Source organism: Carlito syrichta, unplaced genomic scaffold, assembly GCF_000164805.1.
Source record: "Carlito syrichta isolate Samal-C Ts95f unplaced genomic scaffold, Tarsius_syrichta-2.0.1 Scaffold309602, whole genome shotgun sequence".
Taxonomy (NCBI): Eukaryota; Metazoa; Chordata; class Mammalia; order Primates; family Tarsiidae; genus Carlito; species Carlito syrichta.
This window is the reverse complement of record NW_007253698.1, coordinates 158,532-181,253: the sequence shown is the minus strand read 5'-3', so window position 1 is coordinate 181,253 and position 22,722 is coordinate 158,532. Positions and strand designations below refer to the sequence as shown.

The 22,722-nt window shown below is 36.1% G+C and overlaps 1 protein-coding gene across 1 annotated transcript; it reads right to left on the bottom strand.

Moving 5' to 3' along the window:
* Window positions 1-9,041: 9,041 nt before the first annotated feature.
* Window positions 9,042-9,620, bottom strand: LOC103269868 (60S ribosomal protein L21). The gene has a single exon (XM_008067418.2). The coding sequence runs from the start codon at window positions 9,575-9,577 to the stop codon at window positions 9,095-9,097; it is 483 nt and encodes a 160-aa protein (XP_008065609.1). The 5' UTR covers window positions 9,578-9,620; the 3' UTR covers window positions 9,042-9,094.
* Window positions 9,621-22,722: the final 13,102 nt, after the last annotated feature.

The window sequence follows — 22,722 nt, the reverse complement described above, 5'->3', positions numbered from 1 at the left end:
GTTGTATATTTCATATCCTTTTCCTCCTGATTGGTAGCCATACTTATGGTTTGGTATGTATCTTAGGAGGAAAAAAAGAATCTTACTCGTAATAACATTTGAAAGTTTCCGAGGAGAAGAAAGCATGTTTTAGTAACAAAACTTCTGAATAAAATTTGTGTAGGACTTTTTAAGACTACCATAAGGACCAAAAGACAAGATCTCTCTTTGAACTTACTAGCACTATAGACAGGAAATGATGAGATGAGCTGCAGTGTATTTTAGTCCCTGCCAATTATGTCAGTGAGATCAGAGGTATATACATAATATATTTTTAGTGGTTGCACAGCACTTAAGCTGCGGCAGTCCTCATCCTATACTCTTGTGGCTTAGCTTGGCAGATTTAAGATGGGACATAAGCCACAAAGTGCTATGGGTCTTAGGACATAATGAAGTCATGCATTACCATAAAGGGTGGAGAAGGGGAAATTAACATTTTCCAATAGCCAAGCTCTTTGCTTATAGATACTTTATATATATTTCACTATTTCTGTATTTACAACCTATTAAAACTGTGTAAAGTTTGCCTTAATTTCTTTACCTGTAACTTACAGGACTAAGTGATTTGCCTTTATTCATGTTCATGGAGTTGTTCAGTGCCACCTGGAATACCCAGACAGTGATCCCTGGTTCCTCTCCATACACAGTGGGTGTTACACAATAATTTTTTTTGTCCATTGATATTGTGTTGGATACTGTTGGGGCTCAGAAGCTGGTACTTCCAAATAAGGTGCTTTGACATACTGACCTGAAGAAGAAAAGAAGCCTCAAGTTCTCTGGTCCCCCAATTCCCATCTCTCAATCCTCTGTCTTTCCCAAACCACAGAATGGAGTTGTTCTCTAGAGTTTCCTGATCTACCTAAAGTCTGGACCCACCAAAGAAGAAAACAGTTACCTTTGATCTCTTACTTGAGTTTTTATTTTTTACCAATAACTGAACTTTATTTTTTTTAAGCTGGAGTCTCACTCTGTCACCCAGGTTGGAGTGCAGAGGCATGCTCACGGCCACGGCAACCTTGACTGCTGGGCTCAGGCAATCCTTCTGCCTCAGCCTTCCAAGTAGCTGGAATTGCAGGCATGCACCACCACACCCGGCTAATGTTTTTTTTTTTTTATTTATTGTAGAGGTGAGGTCTTGCCAAGTTGCTCAGGATGGCTTGAACCCCTGGACTCAGGCAGTCCTCTCGCTTCTGCCTCCCCAAATGCTGGGATTACAGGCATGAGCCACCATGCTCGGCTTGAACTCATATTTAAGGAAGAAACACTGAAGCTTATCAACCCACCTGGACAGACATCAGACTTGTCACAAACCATTATCTGCTCTGTGGGACCAACAGACTTTGCTCTAGGCCTTTGCATGTTCTTCAAGCCCATTGAATTCCTATAAAAAATCATTTACTGTGCCCTTAAAATCATCTGCACGTCCCCATCTCCCTTTGCCCTAAGAAGAAGAGCATATCACTTATTTCAACAAAGCCCCCTTTTACTAGGGGTGGTTATACTCTGGTGGTAATTTCCAGTTGGAAATATTAACTTAAACCAAAGTTGTCCTTTTCATCCTACTTGTTATAGTACCACCTCTGATCTGTAGCTCATTGCATACATAATACATTTGTATGCACTTTTTTCTTTTTAATTTGCTTTTTGCAAGTTGATTTTTTTTTTCCCAATGAACCTTCAAAGTGAGAAGGGTACGTTTTACTTTGGCCCCTTGCTTAGAACTTCTGGACTCTCATCTCCACTGCTGAATTCCTTCCACTGACTGGAGTGGTAGGTCTGGACTGAGGGTTAATGTGGTGAAGTGAGGAGGCAGTGCAGGTAGACTCCAGCCAGTCATGGGCACCTTCACCAGCCTTTTGTGATCTTTCATTTGATGCTTCACCTGGTCCTCACTACTTGTGATGCCATCAAATACTGGGAGTGGAACATGACATCATGAGCTCCTGGACTAAACAACAGGGATGAGTAGGATACCTTTGGTTTATGTTGATATTTCCCTTGTAAATTACCACCAGACTGTAACCATACCTAGTGAAAAGGTGCTCTATTGAAATAAATTAATTTTGTTTTTATTCTAATTATGAGTGTTAGAATAAGGATATGTGTGCTAATATAAAAATAAGTAGACATTTTCATCTTTTGGTTGCTCCATTGTATTTTCCATCTAGAACCATAATTATGCCTGTTTCAGGCATCTACCTATATTAGTAAAAGTCTTAATATGAATCTTTTGTAGAAAAATGACTGCTTTTAATGTTTATTTACAATGTGAATGGACATTGGTCTTTTTCAAGGGATGTTTTGGTTGGTATGAAAAAAATGCCCAATAATTTGAGATTATTTTCTCCTTGTATGTTTCTTCTTATTTTAGCTTCATTTGACCCAGTCATATGTGCTCTGTGTATTTATGGATCCTTCCATCTGACATGGGGGATGTACTCCTAGGTTTAAATCAATCTCAGTTGTACACGTTTACTATGAGTTCAGGAAGAGGGGCTAGAAACTATCCTCTGAGTTATTAGAGTTTTCTATTATTTCTTTCTTTTTAAAAGCCACAAAAGCATTTTTTGAATTATCTCCCCCAAGACTGATTTTTTTCCCCCTGATGATCATAGATAATTGATAAGTCATCCAGTTATTATTTAAAGATAGGTTGTTAAGTCTTACCTGGAGATGTCTTTTTATCATAAGATTATATTGCCAGCAAATAATACTAAATATATAGGTTGTGTGTTGAAAATTTATAGACAAAATTTGTATAAATGCATAGTAGATGTACAATTGTTTTTATATTAATGCCTCTGGTTGTTTTTGTTGTTCAATGTCAAGTCACTGTTTTTGAAGCAGTTGCTCACAGAAGGGAATTTTTCATGAGGAAAAAAAGGTAGTCTTTTGTGTTTTGTTAGTGAATTCATAGAAGGCATTTTAGAAGTTGATTTTCTGTGGCAAGATTTTATGCCACACATTGTTGAGACTTATTAGTTGGGCCTTATCAAATTTCCATTTAGTACATTTCCCCTTCCATCTTAACATCAGGACACAAAGATAATTTAAATAGCCTAGAAAATTCACGGCCTAGGAAAATACTTCCTTTTAAAGTTTTTATTTTGACTCTGTAATAAAAATTATGTGATAAAAGGTGATGTTTGTTTGTTCCATTACTCTGCATTGTCTTACCATGAGTTCCAGTAAAAAGAGTAACAATTTTAATGTGGATTTATATTTCAGGAGGGATAGTATTTAAAGTCTCATTAAAAAAAATGTCTTGACACTAGTTCTTTTAATGAATGTATGCTTCTTCCTAAAAGCTCTAGGTGTAATAATCAATTAGAAAGCCAAGCTGGGTAAACTCCCTTGTAAACACAAAGCCCTTGTGTGCGCATGCACATATGCAGTGTTTTTTGGGGGTAGGATCTTTGCTCCTGAAGATACTCTGTAAATATCTTTTGTTTTCACATGTTTCCCTTTCCCTTTGTCTGCAGTCAGTTGGATTCTCCTCTGCATCAGCACCCTAAGTGACAGCCACTGGCAGTAATGAGGCTGCACACTTTGCTATAATTGAACCCTGTCAGCGCTGCCCATTAAGGCGGTGGTGTGTATGCCAGCTCATTAATCCAAAGCCCATTTCTTCTCCTCCGTCATTTCCCTTTTGCACCATGGCACTGTTTCAAGTCCTGATCCCTTCATTGTGCATACGGAGGTTCAGGAATAGAGAGTAATTGGTGTTGTTGCCTCCGTCTTGAGGAATAACCCTTTTAATAAAGACATGTTCACATCTGCAAACTAAGATCATTGTGTCATGATTGCGCATTGTTTGGGCTTCTAGGATAGTCTATTTGCAGTAGTCTAGATAGTCTTTTTGCAGAATTATTCTTTGTGCATTCAGATCCAGCATCTCAAACTCTCACAGTTCCATGATATAAAGGTAGGGTATTTGTGATTAAAAGCGTGCATGGATTTATGCATATATAATTTACTTTTATAATAAAATTAATGATGTATTGTGTAATTCCAATGTAACATAAAACTGCAAGTGAGAGTTAATTCTCTCACATGTACCAGCCAGCAGAAAATATAATGGGCTTCTGTGATATCATACTCTTGGTTAGTTGAAATTTCAGAGAAAAACTTTCCTACTTTCTTCAGATATTTTAAAATATTATAATATTAACATCAAAATAAGAGCATATCAATACCAGCATGCTTTCGTCTTGTTTACTGTTCTTTATACGCTGCACTCAAATTGTGTCATTTTCATTGTTGTTTTGCATATATGATTCTTTTGTATGTTCAAAATCTGTGATAGTAAAAGAGATGACTTAATTGTCACTTACATGGGGAAACCTTTCTAACTTTATTATGTTTAACTCTGCTTAGAGCCCATTTTTCATCTCATCATGCTAAATATACCCTTTTTACGTGCAAAAATGTAATTAAATGAAATTCCTTTTTGAATAATTTTGAATCTGTAATCGAATTGAGGCTTATCTTTTAATGTCCCTTCTAAGTAGGAATCAAAGAAAATATACTTCGGGTCAGTAGTAGGGAGGGCAGTTCAAGGCAAGGTGCCACCTAATTGAAATGCAGAAGTGAGGACTCAGTTCAGTCTATAGATGGAGGTTGAGGGAAGAGGCATGAGAAAGGTAGATAGGAGTGGCAAAATAGTTCAAAGATTAGATTCAGGTGAGTCTGCTAGACATCAACAGTTCTAAATTGAGTTCAATTTATTAATAGGATCACCTTCTAGGTAATCGGGAAGTTTTGTGTACAGTGATGAATTCTTAATCATTGAAACTTAAATTATTTCTTGTTATGATATTTTGTTATGCTAACTAGGGTCTAAGAATCCTAGGATTCACTTCCTATAAAAGCAAAAATCAAGAAAAAAAAAAACTCCAAAATAAAGATAACCGAAAAAAATAAGTAAATTGCAAGTTCTTAAGGATGGATTGTGTTTTATTAATTGTTATATATTTGGTGTTCAGTTGACTGGAGCCATGTAAGTTTTCAATCTATATCTAATCTAAAGAATGCAAATTCTGCATGGGCCGAGAAAACTTGCTGCTTTTGGTCTCTTCAGTACCAGACTCATGCCTGTACAGAGGAAGTACTCAATAAGTATTTACTGAATTCATTAATTCAGCTTAGAATATGGAGAAAAATATTGCTGTTAAAGCAAAGGCCTTTAATCTAGCTTCTTGATAGTATTTAGTATGTAGCAAGCAATAAGGAGGCTTCAAAATAAACTATTCCTTTATTATCAAGCAAAAGATATATCCAAGATAAAGCTCAAATCTCCAAAGTAAGCCTTTAAAATTAACCAACAGACTGGAATTTAGTTTGTATCCTTATTTATAATCAGATGTCAAACTTTTTTGGTTTAAACTTTGCATTTTGGGTTTACATTTTCTTCTAAAAAATTTTATTTGCTTGTTTCACTAAATGTTTTCAGATAAGATATTTGAAAAATTGTATAATGATGCAAAAGCAAAATGTAGTAATTTAATCTCTACTAAAGGCAACAAAACATACGAGAGGAGACTCCCCCCAAAGCAAATTATCTTTTGGAAGGTGGGCCCATTTTTAGTACATTCTGAATTTGATTCTCTTGATCAAATGGCCAACCAAAGTTTTTATCTGGAAGTCTTGAGAGGGTTGCATCAGTCTGTAGAAGAAACATCCTGAGTTGTGGCAAATAGGTGACTGGTTCTTCCGCCATGACAATGTGCCCTCCCACACCATGCAATCAATGTTCAGCAGTTTTTGGCCAAAAACTGGCATGACCTCCGTTCCCCACCCTTCCTATTCACCTGATCTCTCCCTGAGTATCTTTTTTTGTTTATTTCCCTGGATGGAAAAAGTCCTCAAAGGGAAATATTTTGCTGATGTGGAAAAGATGAAACAAACAACGTCAGAAGCACTAAAAAGTATCAAAATTGATAGCTCAAAAACTGTCTTGAGCAGTGGAAAAAGCATCTTGATAGATGTATTGCATCAAATGGAGAGATCCTTAAAGGTGACTGAAGTTTAAACATGTAAGAATAAATATGCAGTTTTTTAAATAAATAAATTCATGTGTCTTTTGGGGGGTCCCCTCATATATCATGTTTTTTTCCCCCCTAATTTTTAGGAAGCGAAGTTAAGACTCCTGAAGGTTACATAATCAGTTTTTGAAACTGGCATGTTTTTACAGCAAACCTAACAATCTGCATCTCTCTTGCAGATTATGGGAACAGAATATATTCAAGTTTTTCTATTTCTGTATATGATGGTGGGGACATGGGCTGGGGGTTAAAGGGAATTGCAAACATGGGATGGGGGCACATGCCATGGCAGTTCTAAATAAATCATCCAAGGAATAAGAGTGCTTAAAGTTTTTTGTTGTTGTTGTAATCCTGAAAAGAGGTGAGGTGGGTATGGGCATCAAGTGGGCCTCATCTCTAATTTCATTGATTTTGGTGTTATTAGCAATTTGACCTTTGATTATAACCATATGACTGGGAATCTTCACCAAGATAGAGAAGCAATTTAACAGTTTTTAATAAAAGCCCAATTATAGTGAAAGGAAAATAAGCATGTGTTTTGAAAAATGCTTGAAGAATTACTTATCATGCAAGTTTTATATGCCATGTAAGTGAAAGCTCAATATTTAAATCTATGGTGGCAGTTTTGAGTATTTATGTAAAAGAGGACATCAATGGCTATTTTCCTGACATTCTTACTTCTCCACAATATTTTCCAAATTTTTGAAATTAGCCAACATTGTACCTCCTGCACATGTCATTTATTCAAGGGTCCTTATGTAAATGTATGTTTCAGACTGAGCCTCTGGGAGCCCTTAGCAGTGTTCTCGTAAAGGTTGGATGCATTTTCATGGGTAGAATCCATAGCTTTTACAGAAAAGATGAATAAGCTTAAAAATTCAACAAAAATAAGTGCATCCTGAACATTTACTATAATACTATATTATAAGAAAGGGATTGGCAGTAGCAAGATACTGCTGAGGCGGGAGCGGGGGGAGGGGACACACAACATCAGTAAGGGTAACTGATCTCAAACCAGGCAAAGTAGGGACCAAGGGATGCCTAAACTTTACCTGTACGATGTCCACTTGTATACCTAATCCTGAATTGTACCCTACATCTTTAAAATTAAAAAAAAAATCAGCAAAAAACAATACAAAACAATCTTGCTAACTCACCCCCCCTTTTCCTGTCTTTCACTTGGGTTCAAGCAGGATAATAACACCAACCTCTCATTGAATTCTAGTTCCTAAACTCATCAGGTTCCTCTTAGATCTTTTCTTAAGACCTTGGCAGCCTCCAAATCAGCTAATGGTTGTGTTTTAGAAAGAGTGTGACCTACTCTAGGTCAGTTAGATCTTATAAATCAGGATGTAACTCCTTGCCAATAACTTAGTTGTGGTGGAAGGTGGGAGAGAAGCTAATGTCAACATTGCTAGGAAATGACTGGCATTAGGTGCAGAGGAGACCAATAAACAAACTTGTGACTAGATGGAATCCTATGTATCATGTCCTAAAGAGTTGTTTTAGCCATTGACATGAATCAGCTCAACATCTACTGCATTAAAATAAAAGTTTTACTTAAAATTTTGTTGATTCTCTTCATCCTGAGCTTCTAGATGCTTAGCCCTTGTTTTCTGTGTTGGGATTGATGTTTCCCAATAACATAATATGATGTGACTGTTTTTAATTTACCCACTTTCTAATTTAAAATATTTTTTTCTTGAATATCTTCTAATATTCTGTGCTAAGAGCATTACCTACGTGTGGCCATGTTTTTTCCCCTCCATCTCAGAAAATATGGTATCTATTGCCTTTCCCTCCCCAAGCACCTCACCTGTTCCTCCAACATTATGCTGAACCTGACTTCTCAGACACATGACTGATCATTCACTGCATTATCTTAATACTGTCATTAGCACAAAAATGAAAATCCCACATTTTATCTTATAGAACTCATTTCTCTAAGTTTTTCACACTGATTTCTTCTGTATTGAATGCTGGAATTTTTCACCTCCTATGTATTTATGGATAAATCTTTGTTTTACAGTAGTTTTATACGATTGGTTTCTTGACAGAAAGGTTAGGTTTTATTTATTTTATTTTATTATTATTATTTTTTGAGTTGGAGTCTCATTCTGTAGCCCAGACTGGAATGCAATCGCTGCTCCTGGCCACCGCAGCCTTGACCTGCTGGCTCCAGCGATCCTTCCACCTCAGCGTTCCCAGTAGCCGGAATTACAGGCGTGCACTACCACGCCCGGCTGATTTTTTGATTTATTGTAGAGATGAGGTCTCGCTGCCCAGTCGGGTCTCGAACCAGCGGGCTCAGGCAATCCACTCACCTCAGCCTCCCAAAGGCGCAGGATTACAGGCTGAGCCACCGAACCCAGCTGAAAGGTTAGGTTTTAAAAGTCTCTTACAGTGGCTATCATTGCCATGACATTATTTAATGGAAGTCATTTTTTGAGGTTGGGGTGTAGAAGGTGATGAAAGTGGAATTCTTGAGTCATAGCCTCTGACTTTTAGTTATAGTTTTTCTGAAAAATAGCTTGGAAATGTGTAATAAAGACTCTAAAATGTACATGTTCTTTCAAGAATATTACTTAAAAGAACTCTTAAGGATAAGCACAAAGATTTGACCAAAAGAATATTTCTTTTCAGACAGAAGGGAAGATGACTGGGAAGAAGGAGGAATAATTTAATTCTTCAGTAGAAGAGCATTTCTTAAATTTTGTATATTTGTGACTATATAGCCATTTATAATAAAATCACATGTTTTTATTTTGTATCTAAAACATTAGTGAGAGTGCATTTGAAAAAATAAGTGTCTTAAAGTATATGTATCAAGTGAAAATGGATGTTAAAGAGTAATGTATGAGAATTATGAGTATTTTTGTTTTCGTTTTGAGATTTTGTTTATTTTCCAATCTTTCCACAACAAAAACATGCTCAATTAATATTACAATGTTGATTTTCTTTTTTTTTTTTTTTTTTTTTATGATCCAGAGATCTTTTATTTTTGACACCCATTAAGCCATAAATTCATAGGGAATAGGTTCCAGAAGCTCGGGCTCCTTTCCGTTGGTTCTCACAAAGTGTGCTTCTCTTGGTGGAGCAGGCTGGCGCTTCAGCTGAACCCACGTGCCTTTCTCCTTGGCTTCCTTCTTTTTCTGGTCATTTTCCTTCACACGTTTCAGGAAGCTATCTCGACTCTTCGAGTGCTTAATATGTTCAATACGCACATTAATTCTTTTGGCAAGAATCTTGCCCTTGACTTGTTTGTTAACAACAATGCCAACAGCATGCTGGGTGACATTATAGACTCTTCCTGTCTTGCCATGGTAACATTTGTGGGGCATTCCTTTCTGAACAGTACCCATTCCCTTGATGTCTACAATATCACCTTTTTTATAGATTCGCATGTATGTGGCCAAAGGAACAACTCCATGTTTTCTGAACGGCCTGGAGAACATGTACCGCGTGCCCCTCCTCTTTCCCTTTGTGTTCGTCATTTTGGTGAATTACTGGAAGATGGCGGTTCCGGCCGAAAAGCACAATGTTGATTTTCATACAAGAGACCTGCATATTTATAAAAACATGTTTGTTGAACACTTACTGTCTGCTAAGTACTGTTCTAGGTGGTGAGATTGTACAGTATAGTGAAATGATATGCTGTGTTCTTATAAACCTCATAACTGCCAGGCTCAGTGACTCAGCCTGTAATCCCGTACCTTTGGGAGGCTGAGGTGAGTGGATTGCCCGAGCCCGCGGGTTCGAGACCCACCTGGGCAGGCAAGACCTCATCTCTACAATAAAATAAAAAAATTAGCCGGGTGTGGTAGTGTGCGCCTGTAATTCCGGCTACTCGGAAGGCTGAGGCGGAAGGATCGCCAGAGCCCAGCAGGTCGAGGCTTCGGTGGCTGGGAGTGGCCACTGCACTCCAGTCTGGGCGACAGAGTGAGACTCCAACTCAAAAAAAACCCAACCAACCAAACAAATAAACAAAAACTCTCATAACTACAGTGAATTTGATAAAGCTATTATTAATCATTCCCTAATGAACAGCAAAAACAATACTTTCATTAAACTTAGCAAAATCTTCATGAATATTTTAATGTTAGTTTAGCAAAATTAACATGGGTTTGTGGCTTTTACGACCAAAGATGTTTCTGTTGCCAGTGGTGGTTAAAACAAAAGATGTTGAATACCATCTTTCATTTTCAGTGTTTTATTTGTAGTCTTCAACCTTATTTTAGTTTGTTCTGAGATTCCTTTGGACATGGATGTGAAATTTGTTAAGAAATTGAACACAGGCATCAACCCTCCTAATTTGGGTACAACTTACACATTAGTCTCTAATTATTTACAAAGTAAGGAAGTTTGATTTTTGTAAAATGAAAAACTTAGCCTAATTAACAACTTTGCATACCAAGTGGGATGGTAATATTTCATTATGCGTGCAATGTAGTGAGAAGAAGAGATTCTACAATTGCAAATATAGTATCTAAATCAAAGTCCAGATTAGTGTCATAATAAAATTGTAAATCTAAATGCATTATGACCCTACAATACTATAGTATTGTGCCAGTGTGCTTTTTAAAAATTATGTTTCATAGTGACATATTTAAATGCCAAAACAACCATTTTGCTGCTAAGATCAAGTCTCAGAGTATAAATAAATTTTTGCAAATTAAAATTTCCTGAACTATTCAGGGTCATAGTAATGAATATAGAAATGAATATGAATGTACCACAGGTTCATTTTAATTAGTATTTAATCAGTGTTTCTTTTTTTTTTTGAGTTGGAGTCTCACTCTGTCACCCAGGCTGGAGTGTAGTGGCACACTCATGGCCACCGCAGCCTTGATCAGCTGGGCTCAGGTGATCCTTCTGCCTCAGCTTTCCAAATAGCTGGAACCACAGGCATGTGCCACCATGCCCAGCTATTTATTTTATTTTATTGTAGAGATGAGGTCTCGCTAAGTTGCCCAGGCTGGTCTTGAACCCCTGAGCTAAGGCAATCCTCTAGCCTCTTCCTCCCAAAGTGCCGGGATTACAATTGTAAGCCACCATGCCTAGCCAATCAGTGTTTCTTAAATGGCTGAAGAAGCAAGATACCTCAAACCATTTAGGAGAGTTATTTCATACCCTGTTATCCCACAAAGCACTACTCTAAGATGTGCTAGTGTAGAGTGAAGGGTTTTGATATTCAAAGCACTTGGGAAACACCATAGACTTTGTTTTTGGAGATACAGAGTCTCATGATCATATTGAAGGCTCTGAGAATTGCTGCAGTAAAAAAGCCAATTTAATTTTGCTTAACCTAGTTTCTGTTTTTATAAACTTTTTAAATCAGAAAGTTTTTGTATTTCCTAATAAAGCATATTCTGATACTCTATGAACCCTCTTTGGTCAGGATTGTTTACATTCCAGAACAGTGCTTCTGAAGATGTTAGAGTAAAGGACCCACTTTAAAAATTCGAATCTGTCAGAATGGGCCACTGGTGATGACCAGTAATGCAGCTTGTGCCACTGAAGTCTGACAACATTCAAACGGGCCTGTGTCCTGGTTGGTATGAGTGCAGTGGTCATGTAGTTGGGTACTGTAACAATATAAACTTCGTATAATAGTTTCTAAATGCTTGCTCTGTTTCCTCCATTTCTTGTTTCTCTCCTCCTGGACCAGTACCAGACAGCATAGCATACTCTGAGTAGGATGGGTCCAGAGCCTCACTTACTCAAAGTGGGGTCTGCAGACCAGCTGCGTCAGGATCATCTGAGAGTGTGTTAGCACTGTGGTACCTCAGGCTTCCCCACACATGTAGAATCATAAATCTGTAATTTAGCAAGATCACAGGTTACTCCTGTGCACATTAATATTTGGGAAACATGCATAAAGAACAATAGTGTCCAGTGGAAATAAAATGCAAGCCATGTATGTATTTTTAAATTTTCTAGTAAACACGTCCAAGTAAAAAAAAAAGTGAAACTTATTTTTAATGTATCTTATTTAATTCAATATATCCAAAATAATATTGTTTCAACATAAAATGATCATAAGAGATTTTGCATTTTTACAGTAATTTAAGTCTTTGAAATTTGATGTTTTTACACTTACAAAACATCTTATTTCATACTGGCTACATTTCAAGTGTTTAATAGCCACATGTGGCCAGTGGCCATCATATTGGCCCCCTTAGAACCTAGAATATTAACTGGCACATACTAGGTGCTTAACAAATACTTATAGAATGAACATAACTGAAGAAGAGTCTCTACTGAAGGCTAACTATATACAAGATATATTGCCTCCTTCAAACTTGAAGGTGTTTTGGTGGAATAATATTTAAAACTAGGTTTCTCACTCTTTTGTGCATGTTCTTTCCAGCTTTTTAAAAAATACGACTTTTCTTAAGAATTTGTTTGTGTGTTTGTGAATCTCTAAGTGATTTAAGTAGAATTTTTTTTAGTTAACTGAAACCTTTAAAATTCACTTTCCTAAATATTCATATATCTACCTCAAATCCTTTTCTGGAAAACATTTAACTGTAAGTGGATAAACAATCAACACCGAGTTTCTGTTATTTCTTTGCCTGTCTAATATTTCTCTGACCATCCTTATTTTTTATTTGTTTTCATTTGTCACTTAAATCTACTTCAAGAAAATTGTTCAGATATGTATTAAGACATTCTAGAAATTGTCTTTCCAAATTTGATAAAAGAATCATTAGGAAATTGAAAGCAATTGATTGAATGAACAGATCACAGATCATGGCACTTTGATTTGTTATGTAATATGGGACCAATTTGATTTATAATACTGTTGATTCCTGGTATTCAGGAGATCCAGAACCTTGTGGTGCTTGGATAACAGAACAACCACAGGATGCTGGGGTAATGCTGCACATCTAGTTTCATTATCTTGGGTTGGAGAAGATTGCAGTTCAGAAGGTCTCATAACACAGGAGTATACAGGGCAAATGCTTACAAGTTATTTTTCCCTGAATGTTTTGACTAGGTTTTGAAAGAACCAAGACAGAAAATATTTTTTTCTTGTATTATCTCCTAATTTAGTTCCTACTGCTTCTAGTCTCATTTTTAAGGCAAATGAAATATGAATATTGATTCTAGAGATCTTCTAGATATCTTCTAAAACTCTGGTTGCTTCTCAGTCATCTAATACTTGACCTGTTCAGTGAAACCACCCAACATAAGCCGGTGGGGCAAGTTCCAGAATTTTCATTAATAACCCGTTTCATTAAGTATGTTGAGTCATGTGGACTGGGAAAAGTATGTGTGGGAACTGGGCACTGCAGGTTTTAATTTTGATTTTTTTCTCAGTTCAACTTTTCTAGACCGCTGTTTTCTCATCTGTTAAAATGAGCATAATAGAAAAGTCCTAGGATTATATTGAGATGAAGAAATAAAACGACATGTTTTATGATGTTTATATAAAGTTGGACCATCAGATATTAGCTGTCTGCCCTTTTCTCTGAGTAACGAGGGTGTGGGGAAATAGAATTTCACATGCTAGTGTTGGTAGAAGCATTAATCAGGACAAGCTTTATGGAGTGGCATTTGGCAGTCTAGATACCACAGTTCTACCATTCATGTGTGTGCAGCCAAAGGATAAATTCCCAAGAGACATCAACAAGGGTGCTTGTGATAACACTCTTTCATAAAATCTCAAACTGCAGACAACTGAAATGCTCACAAACTAGGAACTGATTAAATAATGGTAAATCCATATAGTGAAATGTGCAGACATTACAAAGAATGACATAGATATTCTTGGGAAGATGGCCAAGACCTATTAAGTGTGGGGAGAAACACAGAATGCCCTTCTTTGTACAATGTGTAGAAGAATATGCAATAAATTATTAAATGGATCTCTTCTGAGAAGTAGAAATGAGGTCTGAGAGAGAAGACTTCCATTCTTTTTCCCTTCTATGCAATCTGAACTTTCTATTATGAGCAGATATTGCTTTTTCAAGGCACTTATATCAATACTATGGGGAATGTATTGCCTTGTAGCTCAATATTCTAATTTTGGGATAGAAAAACCAGTTTGGGGAAGGGGCTCAATGTCTTATAGTAATTTTGGAGCCTTACCAGGCACACATTACAAAATCAATTCAATAGCCTGCATACTCTGAATTTGATTCCGTGTGTCAGTTGGTCTAGAAGTGGTTGTTCTGAGATTTTTATATTGAACAATTTCGTGTTCTATGTTAAGATATAAGCATTTTCATAACAACTTAATTTCATCTTTTGCAAGGGTCCAAATTATTAAAGTATATATGAAAAATGCAGCCTTAAAAAAAGTCACATTTGTTTAGTGTCTCCCCACCCACCAATATAATATAAACTAAATCTGACTTAATTTTGGAGGGGAGAAGTCAGCTTCTAATTCATCTTATTTTCACTGCATAAGGAAACCTGAAAGATAAAATAAATTCAAATTGATTTATTATAGGAGGGGCATATTCTGAATGAACTTAGCTAAGAAGATGCTAAAACAAAAGTGGCTTATAAAAATGCGATAATGTAAGGATTTTTTTTCTAATCCTGATTAGATTTTAAATTGTCCCTTCAGTAGTTTGCATAATTATAAGGCATTGCCAGAGAATGAGTAACAATAGAAAATAACTCATTAATGCCTGTTTCTCTCTGGCATTGTTCCAGGGCATGCAGCTTGATGTTTGCAGAGGAGACAGTCTAGCATTTCCCAGTCTGATATGGAACATCAAAGATTGCTTGGATTTCTCTGTACCCAGACATTCCTCATTTTGTCTGAAGTGGTAATATCCTGAAGAGCCAATAGCCACATGGAATTTAAAGTATTTTGGCACTTCCTATTATATTATTTTCAAATGTAGTGATATTAAATAAGTAGATTGAGATTTCTTGGCTTTCCAACAAAGAGAAGTATTACAAAATCTCATTTTTGAGCCCAAGGTTATAAGGTCATGACAACACTGGTGACTGAGCTGGATCACTTTTCAGAGCTAAGTTTTAAATGCTTACTGCTCATAAACCATGGTGTTTGATTAGCATGAGTGCATTTTTAGTGTGGTGCCTAGGCATTAGATATGAATCCCTAATTAATTAATAATGAGATATTGAATCTAGAGTACTGGAATTTCATTCTGCACTGTGTAATGTTTTTTAGTACAAGTTGCACCCGGCCACAGCACATCAGGAAATCACTGTATATACACATAACTGAAGACTTGAAAATTCTCACAAAGTACCAGTTCCTCTCTTAATATGTTAAACGATTGACAGGCCCTATGAGTTTAGACTTGAAGAAAAGGGAATCCTTTGATAGATAGACATGAATCTGAATGTGGGCTCTAAAATGTGACAGACACTGCAGAACAAATAAGGACATTCTTCCTCTAGTCTTTAGTTAAGAAGATATGGAGTAAACGCAGTATTAACCAATTAGCCATCTAACATGTCATTCTTATGGAAGAATGATTAATTTATCAGGTTGAACCATTCAGAAATAATTATTCCTCAGATTTCTGTGTTTGTGCTTCCCTCCCTTTGTTTATGTTTACTTAAGAATATTTTTGTTCTATTACACAAAAAATTTTTGTTCATTACACAAAAAATTGTAGGCATTCAACAAGAATTATGTATTTTAGTGAGACAGTATGTGTATACATATATGTAGAGTACCTTCATGAAATATTAAATAATTATTTTATTAATATGTTGGTATGGTATTAATATTAAATTGCTAGGTTAGAAATACATTAACATTTATTTTATGTTGAAATTTTATACTATTAAATTGGTATATTAGAAATTATAATGTAAAGATATTAGGGAATAGATACTAGTTGAAATTTTATTTTATTGAATTGCTGGAAGAAAAGTTTAATCTCTAATTTTGGACAGTGAATATCAAACTTAGGATTTATACAATATATCTTTGAGAAAATAGGAGAAAACTCCCCTCTAAGTTTTTCAATCAGATGTTGCTTTATCAGTGCCTTCTGGCTGCTTTCTGGCTACCCTGGTTTTAGGCTCTAAGTAGACACAACTAGCAGGTCCCCTAGTTACTGATGTCTTCCATAAGACTGGAGGCCATCATTTCTGAGGTAAGATGGGCATGACGAGTGCTGCTCTTGTTAACCATACCCAAACACATGAAAAGATAACACATTCAAGAAGCACTTTTTCCTATGGGAATTTTTATTTCTGAATTTTAGACTCACCTTTTTGCCTTGATGTATGGACTTATCAGCTATAGTACATTTGCTGAGTCCTGAATAGCTCTAGTCCTCAGTTCCTCCTGGGAAGATTCTCATTGTGTACATTAAGAAAGTGAAAAAAGCACAACTAATACGAAGAAATGCCTCTTTAAAAAAATATGTGAACAATTTTAATTGCAAATGTGTAATTGCATTGCTCTCATGACCATATTTTATTTGTTTTCAAACAAGGTGATCTTGACCTAGAACTTCAGAAAGAGACAATTCTACCAGCATTTTGCATAGTTATATTTTCTGAAATGTCCACTGCAATGCATAAAAAGAAAAATAATTCTTTTAAATATATTTTCCAAATGTGGAGCATATCAAGCATAGTCTTTCAATTAAAGAGCTATGAGATCATTTCTGTAGAGTTTGTTCACTTCAGAGTAATGGTCATCAGACATTGATTTATTTCAGTTTTGATTATCATTTTTTTGGGGTCTAGATGTTCTTTAAAGGATATGGATTTGCTGAATGAACCCCAAAATTCAGCTTATAAAAAAATATATAAATGAATCCATTATGAAAGATGCTGTTAAAGAAAATAACTTATTGTTAACCCAATTTATTATATTAAGCCAACATATGAAAATGGATATGAAGTATGTGCACATAAGCTATTGTAAAAGTTACCCTAGGATTTCCATAACAAAGTACCAAAACTAGGTGGCTTAAGACAAGAAAAACGCACTGTCTCACCATTCTGAGGCTGGAAGTCCGAAACCAGGGTGTTGTCAGGGTCATGTTCTTGCTGTTGGCTTTAGGGGAGAAGCCTTCCTTGCCTCATCTAGCTTCTGGTGTTTGCCACAGCTTTTGGTCCTTTAGCTTCTGGTCACAAGGCCGTCTTCTCCCTATGTGTCTTTGTATCATCTTCCCTCTGTGTCTGTTTGTTTATGTCCAGATTTCCTATTTATAAGCACACCATTGATACTGGATTAGGGTATACCCCAGTAACCCCATTTACAAATAAAATCACATTCTGAGGTACTAGGGCTTAGGATTTCAAAATATAATTTTGGGTGGATAGCATTCAACACATGACACTTCTGATGTCAGAAATATGGAGAGTATTTATATATTTAGCAAATGTTTCCTGATCACTTACTAGATACTAGGAATGCAACAGTGAAGAAGACATAGTCTTTCCCCACAAGGAGCTGGAATTCAAGTTTTGAGAGAAAACCAACTAGTTGCAAACAAACCTCTGCATAATCTGTATCATTGTTCACAATCTATTTATTTGTTTAAATAATATAAATAAATCTCACGAATTAAAGTCATGGCACAGGTAGGGTAAGTGTGTGTTTTAGGGATACATACAACGTTATGAGAAGCATTAAATGAAAAAAGTTTCTGTGGTTACTAAACATGAAAAATGCTGAATTGAATAGATAAGTGGGGTTCTCTACTGCAAGCCTTCTCAGAGCCCTAAATAGGCTATTATTGTGCTTTGAGATTACAGACAGGAGGATACAGTGTTTCTCACATACACTTGACCACATGGTCTCCTCTTTATGAATCATCTCAAGGAATTATGTTCCTAGGAAAACACTGGAAATGAATATCAAACCATATGATTTTATTTAAAAAGTCACTACAGAGTTAGAGTACTGTAATGGGTTGCTAAGATAATTCATAGCACTTAGGATGGGACCAAAGATTTTTAGAAATTTGCAGACCTCTTATGTAATATAGCCAATCCTTCTCAAGACAGTGCAAGTGTCTTTTACAATGGTTGCAAGAAAATACTGATTAGTGGATTGAATTATGTTTTATACAGTAAATTTTGTGACTAACTTTGAAATTCGATGAAAAGCAAGGAACTTATTCTTGATACAGAGCAAAGTAGCATATTTACTTCACTTTTATTAACACAGTATTCATTGCCATATTTGAGACACAGTAATTATTCATTAACAATCAACGTTCTGTCTGAAATATGCTTGGGAAATTGTATGCCCCATCCTGTTGTGGTTAGAAAATGTGATACACAGGAATTATTCAGGGCCTTGAAAGCATGTACATGCTGTACACTTTTGAGACACTATCGCATTAACTATTATATTTAAACTTGAGGAAACTTGAAGCTGTGCACCAAAGTCTCCTAGGAAATCTTACAGTGAATAAATCACTTTTATTTAGTAATTTACAGCTGGAATGATACCTGAACCCCTCTTCACAATGAGAATATAAGAAAAAATGAGGTGGTTGCTGATGGTCTTGATGGCATTAAGAGCCGTGAATAAGCTGAGAGAGAACCAAATGAGTAGCTTGACCTCATCTGGCCAGGATATAGGGATATGGGACTGGAAAAGTTCTAGTTTCTGAAAAGGGAGTAGTCTTATTATTGTTTGCTCTACTCTTTGGAAACATTTGGAATCATGAAATTTTAGCCAATGAGACATTGTTTGCGCTCTCAGTATAGAGAAATGAAAGTCTAAATTTTCTATATTTTTCCAGTGACAGAATCTCACAAGAATCATTACAATGCCCTGAATGTACATTTTTTTAAACTTTTACATTTTTTATTTTAAAGATGTGGGGTACAATTTAGGGTTAGGTATACAAATATTCATTATGCAGGTACCCTTGTTGATGAGATATGCCCCCTGTTCCCGCGGTAGATTCCCACTACTGCCAAACCCACCTCCCCGCCCCCTTCCCCCGGCAGTTTTTTGCTACTATCAATCATTTTCTTATAGTATTACAATAGTTGTTCAAGGTCCACTTATGAGTAAGAACATGTGATACTGTACATTCTTAATATTAATTACACAGTCCTTTGCCTAATTCCTTACCTTCAGTGTTTTATACTCACAAACACAGCTTAGTGATGACACTCCTTCACCTCAGTGGTTCCACAAAAGAGATGTCACACTTCTTTACTATGAGCAAAATAACCTTGCAGGGCTAAATATTGATTCTTTTCACTTTAGAGTTCCAGAATAATGCTTTTTCAAACTTCCAGACTCAAATATCTCATCAAATATGTCTGTTTTGGGTTTTGTGCTATTGCTATTAAACAACAACAAAAGGATCCGCTTTCACCGAAGTTTGTTTTGCAATTTACAGCACGCATGCCCAACACATTCCTCATGCTTGCTACAGCATTCTCTGAATCAAAGTGTTTCCGATGTGTAGGTTCTTAGGAAAGAAAAGTCAGTGTGGAAGGTTGCACAGTTCTTCAGAAACTGAAAGCCAGAGCACTAGACAGTGGTTCTCAGTTGCCTTCTTGAGGCCTCCATTGAGTCATCCGGCTTGTGGTATTCTTTGTAGAATAAATTTGGAGTTCCTCCACTCTGCCTTAATAATGGTTCGGTTTCAAAAATGGGTGGAGAGATTGACTCCTGTATTTCTTAAAGATTTTTCACTCTCTTCAGATTAATAGTAGCACAGAAATGTAAAACATTGCATCGTTATTGATTATCTTACTTGAGGTTACTCTCCCTGTCAAGAGAGAAAGCCCAGAACATTCTATTCATTTAAGGCTATTAGGAGCAAGCAATGTTGGGGCCTGGGGAGGATATCCCAGGGATAGGTGCAGACTTCCCTGTGCACTGGCTAGCCAGTATTTCCCCTCCACTGAGCTCAGCCAACAGATGTTCTTAATATTTGGCTGATACGTGGAAATGCAGCTCATCATTTAAAAAATGCACATTGTTGACCAGCGTTCAAGCAATAGTGTCTGGGTGGAACATTTTTACAGATAACAGGCATTTCCTGACATTTTGGAAGTGGAAAAGAAGGCAGATTTGAGGGGATTTTAAGGAATACCAGTGTGGTGTACGTTCAGTTTCTGGGAGAAACAACCGTGTAGTTGATTCAGTCCCAAGCATGAATCCACAAGACACTTGTTTTTATTGAGATCATATGCAAAAGTTCTTGTTTACTTAAGTTATCCTTGTTTAATTGGAGCAGCTGTGGAAATGTGTTTGGTTCACTTATCCAAGCTTAGAGCAAATTTTCACTAGAAATCTCATTGAGCACTGAATCAGGACTTCCGATTTTGAATACAAATAATTAAACTGATTTTTTAAAAAATTGGAGTCTTACTCTGTTACCCAGACTGGAGTGCAGTGGCACGCTCATGACCACTGCAGCCTCAACCTGCTGGATACAGGCGATCTTTCCACCTCAGCCTTCCAAGTAGCTGGAACTACAGGTGCATGCCACCATGCCCGGCTAATTTTTTGATTTATTGTAGAGATGAGGTCTCACCAAGTTTCCCAGGCTAGTCTCAGACCCCAGGATTCAGGCAATTCTCTCACCTCTACCTCCCAAATAAACTGATTTTCAAAGCTGCAGATTTTCTGTTTTATAGATATTACTCCTTGTCATCCAAGGCAGTTGTCACAGCTAACTGCATGTTTGTTTGGGCAGCCAATTAGGGTGCTTACTGCAGACAACATATGTCTTCTGCCCAATCCAGAATGTCTTGAATCATTCCAAGATCACTTTCCTGGGGGCAGTGATAATCCAAGACATACCAGATTGTAATGCAGCACTTTTGTTTGGCAAGGCTAAAACCATTTACATATTTAGAAATTTTTACCAGAAAGAATGTACCCTAATGTGGCCTTTAAATATATTAAGTGGATAGAAAGAAGAAGTTGGCCATATTACATTAAAATGACTTGTTTTCACTTCTGGGCCTTTAGTTCCTTGAGGATGGAAGGCTTGTAATCATCTGGTGTTTCTGACCCTAGCCCATCATCTGGCTCATGTAGTTTGATTTGAACAACGTTCACAACAATTTTGAGGGACTTTTTCAATAGACAGTGAAGTGAAGTTTTACATATGAGTTATCACAACTGTAAAACCTTAGTTATAAATTTGTAGGATCTGAATATAATTTGGCTGTGATGCCTATCACAATTCTGTGAAGGTGGAAAGATATTTTCCTCTCCCTTTTTCGTAAGAAAAAAAACTGTAACGAGAAGGGTACATTAAAATGATCAAAGCTGCCACTAAGATTTGCTTAAAAGGAAGAGGAATCTAAGATTCTGACTGATATCATATACTTTGTCAAAAATAATAAACTTTCTAACAGCCTTTAATTCTTTGGAATTTCTGTATGGGAATAAATGAATTTTGTTTAGTTTGTCAATTTGAAATGTATTAAAATGTAGGGAAATAAGTAGAAAGATGGTAAATTAGAATTTTATAAAAAATGTTCTAATTATTATAAGTTGACTTAGTTATATTTTAAGTTAGTTAATTCTCTTGCCATTTCTGCCTTCTTTTACTTATATTTGGATAATAATAGTCCCACTCCCTTGCAGAATTGAAGTAGATTAGGTACAATGCATATAAAAACAGTTAGAAATATATACAGCATGACAATGTTCTTGTTTTTGGGTAGAGAACACAGTGATGTCACTTATATTTAGCCTTAGCATTTTTTTGATTTAAACATGTTTTTCTTACAGTTGTAAGGCATTTTGTTTAAAATTGTATTTAGGTAAATTGCACATACCCTAAAATTCACTCATTACAGTGTATAATTCAATTACTTTAATTTAATCCATATAGTTGTACCACAATCACTATAATTCATTTTTAGAAAATCTCTACCAACCCCCAAATTCCTACAAGCATTTTTGCAGTCAGCCTCAGTCCGGGCAATCCCGGATATACTTTCTGTCTATATACATCTGCATGTTCTGTATATTTCATATGACTATAATCATACAGTATGTAGTCTTTGGTTTCTAGATTCTTTTAGTGAACATCATGTTTTTGAGGTTCACCTATACTGTAGCACCCGCCAGCAATTCATTCCTTTTTTTATTGCTGAATAGTGTTCCGTTGTATGGACATGCCACCTTCACCTATTTTTGTACATTTGAACTGTTTCCAGTTTTTGGCTATTATGAATAATGCTGCTGTGACCATTTGTGTACAAGTCTTTGTGTGAACATATGTTTTCATTCCTCTTAGAGTCCTAGGAATGGAACTGTTGGGTCATATGGCTTGTTTGTATAATTTTTAATAAACTGCCAATTTGTTTTCCATAGTGGCCACATCAATTCCCACCACAAATGTATAAGTGATCTAGTGCCCACATTCTCACTAACAGTTGATGTTGTCTCTCTGTTATTGTAGCCACTTTAGTGGGCATTTAATGGTATCTCACTGTGGTTTTAATTTACATTCCCTAATGAATGCAAATGATTTAATGTGCTCACTGGTCATTCTTACTAACTCTTTGGTAAACTATCTATTGAATTATTTTGTCTATTTTAAAATTGGTTTGTTCGTCTACTTATTATTGAGTTGTATAAGAATTCTTTATATATTCTAGATGTAAGTCCTTTATCAGATATGGTTTACAAAATAATTTCTCATAGTCTGTGGCTTGTCCTCTAATTTTCCTATTGTGACCTTTT